Source organism: Narcine bancroftii, chromosome 1, assembly GCF_036971445.1.
Source record: "Narcine bancroftii isolate sNarBan1 chromosome 1, sNarBan1.hap1, whole genome shotgun sequence".
In the NCBI taxonomy this organism is placed as follows: Eukaryota; Metazoa; Chordata; class Chondrichthyes; order Torpediniformes; family Narcinidae; genus Narcine; species Narcine bancroftii.
Genome location: NC_091469.1, coordinates 356292073 through 356304475, shown reverse-complemented (window position 1 = coordinate 356304475; position 12403 = coordinate 356292073). Strand labels below are relative to the sequence as shown.

Below are 12403 nucleotides of genomic sequence, written 5' to 3'. Positions count from 1 at the left end.
TAGATATAGGACCAATATAAAGTGATACCAGGGAAATAATAATGGGAGACAAAGAGCTGGTAGAGGAACTAAATGAGTATTTTTCATCAGTCTTCACTCTAGAAGACACCAGGAGTGTACCAGATGTCGAAGGGTATCAGGGAAAGGAATCGAGATAGTGCTCAGAAAGCTGAATGCTCTAAGGGTGAATAAGTCTCCCGGAACAGATGGATTGCACCCTCAGGTCTGGAAAGAAGTAGCATTAAAGATTGTGGCAGCATTGATACTGATCTTTCAGGAAACCAAAGATTACGGCATGGCCCTGGAGGACTGTAGAATCGCAATGTCACCCGACTATTCAAGAAGGGAATAAGGCAACAGATAGGAAATTATAGGTCAGTTAGCCTGATGGCAGTGTGGGGAATATGTTGTGTGAATGATGAGGTTACAGAATACTTGAAGGTACATGGCAGAATAGACTAAACCCAGCATGGTTTCCTGAAGGGAAAATCTTTCTTGACAAACCCATTGGAATTCCCTGAGGAAGTGACAAACAGGCTGAATAAAGAAGATGCAGCATGGGTAGAGCATTGGCTAATTGGCAGGAAGCAGAGAGTTGAAATACAAGGATCATGATCTGATTGGCTGTCTGTTGCTCATGGTGTTCCATAGGGGTTAGTGTTGGGGTCATTTGTTATAATGTACATTCATGATTTAGATTATGAAATGGATCGCTTTGTGGCAAAGTTTTCAGATGATACAAAGGTAGGTGGAGGAACAGGTGATATAGAGGAAACTCGGAGGTTGTAGAAGGACTTAGCTTAGGAGATTTGGCAGAGAAGTGGCAAATGAAATAAGTCAGAAAGTGTTCAGTCATGCACTTTGGTAGTAAAAATAAAGAGGCAGACACTTTTTTAAATGGGGAGAAAATTGAAAATTCCCAGATGCAAAGGGACTTGGGAGTCTTCGTGCAGGATAGTCTGAAGGGAAACTTGCATATTGAGATTGTGGTGAAGACGGAAAATGCAAAGCTGACATTTACTTTAAGAGGAAGAGAATATAAGAGCAGGAATGTTATGTTGAGGCTTTATAAGGCACTGGTGAGATGTCACTTGGCACATTGTGAGCAGTTTTGGGGTCATTTAGGAAAAGATGTGCTGACATTGGAGAGTGTTCTTTGTTCTCCATTACCACTTCTCCAGTATCATTTTCAGATGGTTCAATGCCCACTCTTACCTCTTTTTTACTCTTTATATTTCTGACACCACTTTTGGTGTCCTCTTTTATGTTATTGGCTCACTTACTTTAGTATTTCATCTTTTCTCTTTTCTTTGTTTGCCAGCTGTTGGTTTTAAAAGCTACCCAATTATCTGACTTATTTTGCTTTTATAGTCTTTGACTTCACTCCTCAGCCATGGTTGCCTCATCTTCCCTTTTAGAATGCTTCTTCTTTTGGATGAACTAATCCTGCATCTTCCAAATTATTCCCAGAATATCTTACCATTACTGCTCTACCATCTTCCCTGCTAAGGTCCCCTTCAACATTGGCCAGCCCCTATCTCATGCCTCTGTAGTTACCTTTACTCAACAATGATACCAACAAATCTGTGTTCATTCGACAATGTGTATGACAATGAACTCATTAACATCATCTTCCATATGTAACCACTGGTTATGCACAGCTTTGGGTCCCTGAGAGGACTTATTCTTTCCTTCGCTACCCTCTTTTTTCTTATATCATTCTCAAAGATTTTAAGAATTGTGATGGTGTGGAGGCATCTATCTTGAATCCAACTGAGCGGCCACAAACTAGTCTTTGATTCCCTCTAGTGGTCAGGAAGATCACTAGCATTCTATCACTTCAAGAATCTCCTTAATTCTAACTGCCAAATTTTTTTCAGAGCCTCTTTCTGCCCTCCCAATATATTTCTTGAGTTCTCTCTTTGCTTTTTGTTCTTCTATCAGAGCGACATTTCCACACTATGCTTCACCTGTCCTCTTTCTGCATGCTCATTTAGCGAATCCATATCCATTTATCGATCCCTTTCATAACTTACCCACCACCTCTCCTTATATTATTGAGAATGAGATTCAGTGCATTGTTCCTTCATCTAAATTCTTGGAAATTGCAAATAGTTAACTCTAACATAAAAATAAAGCATTTACTTTGATTCTTTAAGCCACTTAACCAAACCTCTTCCATTTCTCATTTTCATGAACCCTCTGGTGACATCCTCAAAGAATTTCAAATCCATCAGATACAACTTCCCTTTCATAAAAATAAAATGAAGATAATTCTACATCATCATATTATGATTTTCTACTTTTATTACTTCATCAGTAATGGGTTTTGGCATTTTCTTCATAATTGATGCTTGATAACTGGCGTCATAATATCCACCTTTCTTGATGACAGTTACATTTGCAGTTTCTCGATCCTCTGCACTCTGATCTTATTCCTACAGTTTCAGAACTTACACATGATATCAGTCCCTGTGCCATAACTTACCACAATGTATCAAAATCATTCTGAGCATTCTGCATATATACCAGAGTCTCATTAAGCAGATTTCTCCAGTTGATTTTCCCCTTGTCACATGTAGATCCTGGAAAATTAACAGTAGAACAAAACATTTTTTTTAAACATTGAAAATGGAAAAGGACATTGTTTACAAAAATGTAAGTCATTAATTTAAGTAATGCAGAGTTCTTTCTTTGGCATAGCACTAAAGCAAACCGCAATGCCAACGTGGACTTTTTACTCTAAGGTCTGCAACTTTTCAAGTACCAATTTCCTTATAACTTATTTTGCTTTGTATAGTCTTTGACTTCACTCCTCAGCCATGGTTGCCTCATCTTCCCTTTTAGAATGCTTCTTCTTTTGGATGAACTAATCCTGCATCTTCCAAATTATTCCCAGAATATCTTACCATTACTGCTCTACCATCTTCCCTGCTAAGGTCCCCTTCAATTTCAGCACCTGATCTTCTGTTTCTTTCAAAATAAGGTTATCTGCTTACTATCCAATTCCTGCCAAAATATTTTTACCAATGAAAATCAAAAAAACTGTATATTCTGGAACTAATTATTCTCAGAAAGTCAGGCAGCATCATTGTGTAAAGGAGGATCAGAATGAAACCTTTAGAGCAAAGGTGAAAAACAGAAAAACCTGTTGAAGGATCTAAAAAAAAGATTTAACTATGCTTTTCTTTCCACAGACACTGCTGACGAGCTAAATGTTTATAGCATTTTCTGTTTTTTATGTAATATTTTATGCTATGTTATGAAAATTCACAGTGTTTCTCTGCTGCACCAGAATTTGCATGCCAATTTTTACATTATTGCACCATTATGCACACCTGCCTCTGTGGAGGGTTTAACATCTAATAAAGATAAGGACAAAAATCTTGGATGGAGGAATTCCCACTCAAGGCAGTGTTCTGTATTTTCAAGATTTTATTATTTTAATATTTGCAACTAGTATTTCCTCAATCACACTTAGCTAAGTCTGAATAGTTTACTGCCTTACCCCATAGTAGTTGATTGGAAATAATATAGAAATACAAAGGAGGGAAACTGTGATGCATATTGGTGTAAGTAAAAACACAAAATGCCTTCCTCTATGCCCACAGGAGATGCAACACTTGTGCCCACACCTCCTCCTCACCACAGTCTTGGGCCCCAAACACACCTTTCAATTTTCTCCACATATTCCTCCATTGTATATAGTTATCATTGTCGGTTCCAGATATGGAGCTGGCCCGCCCAGGGTGACTCATGCCCTAAGACTCCACCCCTATGGTCCTGGGCCATAAAGGTCGAGCTGCCTTTCCTTTTCTTCCATTCCTATTCTGGGATCCGTACTAGCAAAGTTATTTTATGTATTAAAGCCTATCGTTTCCTCAGTTTGTCTCTGGTTACTTGTAGTGCCCTACAGTGAAGCAACACTTGTATATTCAGAGGACTTATCTACTGCATTCTCTACATCAGAGACCGGTCGTAGACTGGGAGATTGTTTTGCTCAGCACCTCTGCTCTGTTTGCAACCATGGCGACCTCCCAATGGCCAACCATTTCAATTCTGGGTCACACTCCTGCACTCACATGTCTGTCCATGGCCTTATGTACTGTCCCACCCTGACCAGCTACAGATTGGAGGAACAATACTTCATTTTCCAGCTGGGCACTGTCACATTTGTGGCCCGAAATGTGAAGTTAATAAAACATTAAACACAAGTTTTATCAGGTAAACTTCTCACTGGCTTTATTCTCCCGTTTCCTTTGTTCTCCTGCTTGTGTTCTTATCTCTCTCTCTTACCACGTGACTTCCGGTACATCTCATACATATTCATTATCATGACATCCCTCCTTTAATCAGAAATAAACTTTACCTTCACTTACCAATATCCCTCGGAAACATACAAACATCGTAACTAATGGTAATACTATAACTCAACTACATAAAATTTACTTCCTACAGCACTCATACATGCACTTTATGATATAAGATTAAAATACTGTCCCAAAGTTCTTATTAAAACTATGGCACAAAGTCTTCGTATCATTTGGGCACTTTCCGGTTTCGTTTCGGCCTGCCTGCGATATTGTCGTCGCTTCTCAGTTGTTCACTCTCAGCGTCGGAAATACTGCTCGCCACGGCTTCGGGTGTTTCTGGCGCTCTAGTCACTTCATCAGGAGTGCTGGTAACTGCCTCTGGAACATCATCAGGTCTCTCAGTTTCAGCATCTCGTATTGGCCTTTCAACCTCTTCGCTCGATGTATCTCTGGACTGGTACCTTTTTACACCTGAGACATTTCTCTTATACAGGACTCCAGTCGGAGACTTGACTGTCACCATACTGCCACTTCTGGATACAACAGTATAGGGTTGATGGTAATAAGGTGTGTCTAGCTTACCACCAGTTTCATGCCTCACTAGAACATTATCTCCTGGCATGATGTCTGAGTACTTGGCTCCACGTTTCGAATCTGTGTACAGCTTTGCTGCACCTTTCTTTTCAGCATCGTGGTCCCTCATCTCCTGGTCGTCTCGGATTTCCTTTATTTCTGGCATTTTTGTGTGGATTTTTCTCCCAAAAAATGCTTCTGCAGGACTTTTTCCAGTGGTTGCATGAGGCGTTGCTCGATAGACAGCCACATAAGATAGCAATGCTTCTCGCCAATTTTGTCCTCCTGCGTATGCAATCCTCAATCGTTTTTCAATGGACTGATTTTGTCTCTCTACTTCTCCATTGGCTTGCGGCCATTTTGGAGTTACTTTATGATGGTGGATACCTGTGGACTTCATGTATTCTGCAAATGTCTCTGAAATGAATTGTGGACCATTGTCAGAGTATAATATAACAGGTAATCCATATCTTGCGAATATCTCTGCTAATGCTTGTATTGTTTTTTCAGTGGTTGTGGACTTCAACACCACGTACTCATAGTATCTGCTGTAGTAATCTATCACTACCATAATTGATTCACCCGTCTATCTGGCGAATGGTATCTTTCTTTCCAGGATACTTTCCTTTCCCCCAGGCTTTGCCTTTGGAAGTTGTACTCTTCCTCTTCTGGTCTGCATTGGACTTGCTTTTGCACTTCTTTTCAAAGTGGTCCTTACCTCCACACCTTCTGCAAACTTTGCCTTTGGCCGGGCAATATGGGTCTTTTCCAAAGTGACCTCGGTTTCCACATCGATAACACTCCACTTCCTGTGTCGACGTATATCTTGGCTGATTATGGCGATGTGAGAGCCTCTTAATTTGCTGGCTTGAGTTGTCTTTCAGAGTCATGGTATGAAATTGCCCTTCAACAGCCTCTAATGCAGCAGCAATAGTTAAAGCATCGGTGAGTTCCAACTCACTCCCTCTTTCCAGTAGACATCTTCTGAGTTTATCTGATCTGCAGTGCTGTACGACTTGATCCAATAATTGGTTGTCCAAATCAGCTGGCATGTAATTCATTCCAACAGCTAGCTGGCATAGTTTCGTCATGTCTGGCCATCTTCTTATCTCGTTCTCCGAAACAAATGGCGTTGAATTGTAGCATTCGGTGTCACTACATAGTGTGTATTTAATGCATCTACCGCTTTCTGGTACTCATCCTTTCTTCCAGTATTCAAAAGTGTCTTAAATGTTTCCCGAACTGAGGGTCCTGCGGTGAAAAGAAGTAACGCCCTCCTCTGCACTTTTTATTATTCATTATCATGACAGGCACCCTCCAGCCACATGGCATGAACATTGACTTTACTGCTTTCCATTAAACCTGGTTGCCTTTTCTTTCCCCACCCCATTCCTGTCCTACCATTTCTTTCACCAACACAGTCCTTCCTTTTCACACCCTCCCCCATTTCTGTTGCCCCTCCCTCCTTTTTCCACCCATCATTTCTTGCCTTTCCCACCCCCCCCCTACCATTTTGTTCAGACACTTGCTGGCATTTTCTCAGACTTTGATGAAGGGCTCAAGCCAAAATGTTGCTCATGTATCTTTGTCTTTGCAACAAAAAGGACACTGACCTGCTGAGCTTATCTGCCATTTTGTGTTTTTACTTCAACCAGAATTTAGTGATTTACTTACAGATGCTTATTGATAATAATGCATAAATATAAAGGTGAAGAGAGGCATGAGAGTTTCAAATTTCCATCCAGACAGCTCCATTCACACTACTCTTTCATTTATCAACCATCACAACCCTTCCCAAATAATTCTGTGATTTTTAAGAACTTGCTAGATGCTTACACAAATTGCCTCTGGAGCCTAGCACAGACTACAAGGGAACAACAGAGTAATTACTTACTAAGATTTGTGAAGTAATTCTTACTCTTAAGCTCCTAAAACTGAGACTGAGAGGTCTCTATCTATCACCCACCAGTTGCTGTCTCCCAACTCCACCCATTCTTTGGTGCCATCTGCCCATTATGCCCCTCCTCGCCTCTCAGTTTCTGCCACACTTCTCCATCACCTCTTTATAACTGGCAATTTACCCTCTGCACGCTGTCCTGTAGCAGGGTCTCCACCCAACTTTGAAGAAGAGCTCAGGCCTGAAAACTCAGTTCTCTATCTTTACCTCCTATGGGCTCTGTGAGACCTGCTGAGTTCCTCCAGCATTTCTGTGATTTTACTCACAACCCAAGATGTCAATTATTTCTTGGCCCCCATACATGTTGCTTTAACATGCTGAGTTCCTTCAACAGTTTTTTTTTGCTCTGGGCAACAGTATCTGCAGTATCTTGTGTCTCCAAGAATCAATTTAAATTGTTTATTCACACTCAAGTATATAGTAACTCAGTGTAGTACATCTTATTCAGTTTTCCAATTTTAATATATTTTTACTTTCTCATTTTTTCTCTTGGCCTTTCAGTACCTTTCACCCAAGTGTCTGCACCTAACATAATACCCAAAGAAAACTAAAACTTTGCTGCTTCACACAATACACATCATATTCTTTGCATATTCATGGGTTTATGTAGAAGCCTATCAAACATGATTATAGCAACAGCTGCCACCATTGCCTTTTCCAGGCACCAACCACTCTCTGTGTGAAAAAAAACTTGCCCCACTCATATCCCTTAAACTTTCTCCATTTCACCTTAAATACATGATGTCTAGCATGCGACAATTTATCCTGGTAAAAAAAGATTCTATCTACTGTATTAATGCCTCTCATAATTTTAATAAACTTCTATCGGTGTCACCAAGAAAACAAAAGGTTTGTCCAACCTCTTTTCATAGCTCATACATTCTAATCCATGCAACATCCTTTTGTACCCTTTCCAAAGCCTCCATATTCTTCCTGTAATGGGGTAACCAGAATAGGGCACACAATACTCAAGATACAACCTAACAAAAGTTTTATATAAATGCAACATGGCTGGCTTACTTTTATACTCAATGCCCTGCCCAAAGAAGGCAAGCATATCATAAACTGTTTGCCACCTATCCACTTGCATGGACAGTTTTGAGGTGCTACAGACCTGAGCCCCCAGATCTCTCCACACAACAATACTTTTAAGAATCCTGCTATTAATTATGTGCTACAAGACCATAAGATGTCAGAGCAGAATTAAATCATTCACCCCATTGAGTCTGCTCTGCCATTCAAATCATGGCTGATTTATTTTTCCTTTAAACCCCATTCTCCTGCCCTCCATGTCTTTGGACATCATTACTAATCAAGAAGCTATTAAACTTGGTTTTAAATCTTCCCAATGCTTTGGTTTCCACAGCCATTTATAGCAACAAATGCCATAGAATCACCACCCTCTAGCTGAAGAAATGTCTCTTCCTCTCTGTTCTAATTTATATTTACACCCTGTATTTGACGTCCCAAAGTGCAGTGCATCGCAATTGTCTGAATGAAGCTCCATCTGCGATGTCTCTGCCCATTTTCTATAAATAATCTGTATCCTGTTGTATTCTTCATATTTTAAGAGCAATCTTTCTGTCCCAGTTGCACAAGCTGCTAAGCAAATGGAGGAATGGAGAACCTGATGATTCAGGACGTGGAATGGGAGAGGGAATAAAAAGGGAAAATTGGACAAGGAGGCATTAAAAGAGTGCAGTTTAATGGAAATCCTTGCTGTTGGAGCATTCTGCTCAGGTCCATTGCCATGATCAGGCTGTTCATTAATGTATTCAGAAGCCAAAAACTGCAGAAACTAGATTACAGATGGTGCAACTCATATAAATGCTTCCTTTTTGCCAGAGGCAAGATATTATAATCCGATTGGGGGTGAGAGGTCAGTGAAGCTGAAGACAATGCCATAGCAGGATTCATATGATTGATACCTGACCTTTTTGTTTGCATCGTGTACATCATGTTTGATAATGAGTTAACATCAGAAGCTCATAACACATTCATGTTTGATTCAATCTCTGTCAATAATTTAAAAATATCTAGTACTTAAGTGAATTGACAGAAATTGACTGATCCAATTTTACATTGGGAAGAACTTCAGCTTAAAAGGACAGAAACATTATAAAATATGTGGAAAATGGGAAAATGGCATGTGTGTGGGGCAAGTTATTTTGAGGAGGTGTCAAAGATGATTGATGAGGGTCAGGAATTGAATGTTGGCTACAAGAACTTTTAGTAAGACACTTGACAAGGTCTCTTATGACAGACTGATCCAGAAGATTAAAACACAGGATACAGGTGATTTGATAGATTGGATTCAAAATTGACTTGGCTATAGAAGACAGAATGTAGTGGTGGAGGAGTATTTTCTGACTGGAGGTCCATGACCAACAGTGTTCTGCAGGGATCAGTGCTGGGACCTCTATTTAATCCAGATGAATATGAGTATTGCTCATTGGGAGGTCAAATTTAAGGAAAAAGTTTATAGTGAACATTAGGACCATTTGGAGTGTTGGCATACAAAGGGATCTTGGGGTGCAAGCCCATAACCCTCTGAAAGTAGGGTGGATAAATAGGGTGGTAAATGAGGTGAATGTTCTGATTGCCTATATAGGGTATAATACTAAGGAAGTCACGTTACACTTGTATAAAACTTTGATTGGACCTCATTTGGAATATTTTGAAGAATTGTGTACAAATTCTGATCAGTGTATTATACAGGGTTGGGAGAGGATGCAGCAGTGGTTCACCAAAGTGTTGCTTGAATCAGAGGTCAGACAAAAATAGAGATCATCAGTGCCTGGAACACACTAATAGGGGGTTAGTGGAAGGAGATATGAACCTGATAATTAAAATTGTAGTCAGGCAGGGATATGAACATGCTGGAATGGAGTTGTCGGCATCATATGCAGTTAAATGGTATTATCTTAATTTTAGATTTAGCACCATGGTGGAGCAGGCATTATTAGTTGAAAGACCTATTCCTAATCTGTTCTATTCTATATTATATATACTTCTCACCAACTCATTTTGAGCCATTTATGTGAATAAATTACTTCAATCACATTTATATTCTTGCCACATAATTTTCTTATCATGCATCATTCATTAGCTGCCTGTAAAATTTAATCTCCATTTTGTTCCTAATGATCATATATTATGAATTAACACTTTTTCTAAATAGATAGTATTGCTGAAGCATATACTTAATCTCGTTTTGCATTAAACATATCACTTTTCTTAATTTAACTCAGACTGGAATTGAGTAAGTGTCCACATATTAGAACATTACAGTACAGGCCCTTGGGCCCACAATGTTGTGCCAACCTATACAAACCTACTCAACAAACTAAACCTTCTCTACCTCACAGTTATAATCCTCCATTTTTATTGCATCCAGGTGCCTGTCGAAGAGTATTTTGAATGTCTCTATTGTTCCAGCCTCCACCACCACTCCTGGCAATGTATTCCAGGCACCCACTACTCTCTGTATGAAAAATAAACCTACCCCTGATGTCTTCCCTAAATGTTTCTCCCTTCCACTTGTGCAAATGGCCTCTGTGTCTCCTTGTTTACTAGTCTTGCCCTGGGAAAAAGGTGCTTGCTGTCCATCATATCAATGCCTCTCATAATCTTATAGACCTGGATTAAGTCACCTCCCTTCTTTCTTTGCTCCAAAGAGGAAAGCCCTAGCTCTATTAACCTTGCCTTAAAAGACATGTTCTCCAATTCAGGCCACATTGCAGTAAAACTCCTCTACACCCGCTTCAAAGTTTCAACGTCCTTGCTGCAGTGAGAAGACCAAAATTGAACACTATATTCCAAGCATAGTCTAACAAGAGTTTTATAGAGCTACAACATTGCCTCATCACTCTTGAAGTAAATCCCCTGACAGATGAAGCCCAACATTGCTCATTGGGAGGTCAAATTTAAGGAAAAAGTATATAGTGAACGTTAGGACCATTTGGAGTGTTGGCAAGTCATGAAATTTGGTGTTTTGCGACAGCATCTTAGTGCAAACATTCATATTATAACCATCTTACAACATTACCATAAATAAAAAAAGAATAAAAATAGTAGTGCATGAAAATTACAGCAATGTCTTTGGTTCCTTGAATCTTGACATTGATTTTCTCAACCTGCGTTATAACCATCAGAGATCTATGGATTTGGACCCCAAGGTCCCTCTGTTCTTCTAATCTACATGGTTAATAATCTTGTCATTAACTATGTATTCCACCCTTAGTTTGATCATCCAAAATGCATCCACTTTTCTGCCCAACTCTCATCCCATCTATATCCTGTTGTAATCTACGACAACCTACTACACTATCCGCAACACCTCCAACCTTCATGTCATCTGAAAACCTACTGACCCACCCCTCTACTTCATCATCCAGGCCATTTATAAAAATCACAAAGAGCAGGGGTCACAGAACATATCCCTGTAGAACTCCACCAGTTATTGGCCTCCAGGTAGAATATAATCCATCCATTACTACCCTCTGCTTTCTGCAGGAAATTCTGAAATTACACAGACAAGATCCATGAATCCCATGTCATGTGACTTTCTGAATGAGTAGCAGGGGAGACAATGTCAAAATCCATACACAGAGCATCTACCACCCTACCTTCATCAATTTCTTTGGCTACTTCCTCAAAATCTCAATTAGGCTCATGAGCCATGAACCTCTCCTCACAATATCATGCTGTCTATCCCTGAGAAGACTACGCTTCTCTAAATACTCATAAATCCTGTTCCTAAGAATCCTCTACAATAGTTTATCCACTGCTAAAGTAAGACTCACTGGTCTCTAATTCCCAGGATTCTCCTAATAAATGGGGACCACATTTGCCATCCACCAGTCCTCCTGTACCTCCCCTATGGCCAGAGACAATAAAAAGGTTATTGCTAATGCCCTAGGAATCTCTTCCCTCACTGTAGTAACCTGGGATAAATCTCATTCTGTCCCCAGGACATCAATCCTAATGTTTTTAAGAAGATTCAGCACTTTCTAATTCTTAACCTCAACATGCTCCACCACATAAGCTTGTTCTATACAGTTCTCACATTGACAAAGGTCCTTCTCTCTAGGGAAGAAAAATATCCATACCCTACCTCCTCTGCCTCCAGACACATTGCCACCTTTATATTTCAACTAACCTATGTTCTCTCAAGTCTCCCTTCTGTTCTTCGTGTATGCATAGAACATCTTGGAGTTGTCCTTAAGGCTTTCTCGTGCCCCCTTCTAGCTCTCTCAAGTTCTTTCTTAAGTTCCTTCCTAGTTACATATAATTCTCAGGAGCCCTTTCTGTCTTTTGCTTCCTAAACCTTTTGTAGGCTTCCCGCATCCTCTTAACTAGCTGTCACTACAGTTCCCTTATCCTGCCACCTTCTCTCGCTCTCATTGGGACAAATCTTTCCAGAAGCCCATGCAAGTCGTTTCCAAACATCCTCTCCATTGCTTCTGAGTTTCCCTCCCCCCCCCACCCCCACTGAGACCATTTGGTCCCAATTTACTCTCCCCATTTCCTGACTTAACCCATCATATTTAACCCTTCC

General features: G+C 40.1%; 1 protein-coding gene across 2 annotated transcripts in view; it reads right to left on the bottom strand.

Moving 5' to 3' along the window:
* The window catches only part of LOC138749915 (ATP-binding cassette sub-family A member 13-like), a 288645-nt gene that overhangs the window by 184562 nt on the left and 91680 nt on the right, over nt 1-12403 (bottom strand). For both annotated transcript variants that reach the window (XM_069911960.1, XM_069911968.1), the window contains exon 16: nt 2489-2585. In XM_069911960.1, the coding sequence (XP_069768061.1) occupies nt 2489-2585 (97 nt within the window). The remainder of the gene's footprint in view (nt 1-2488; nt 2586-12403) is intronic.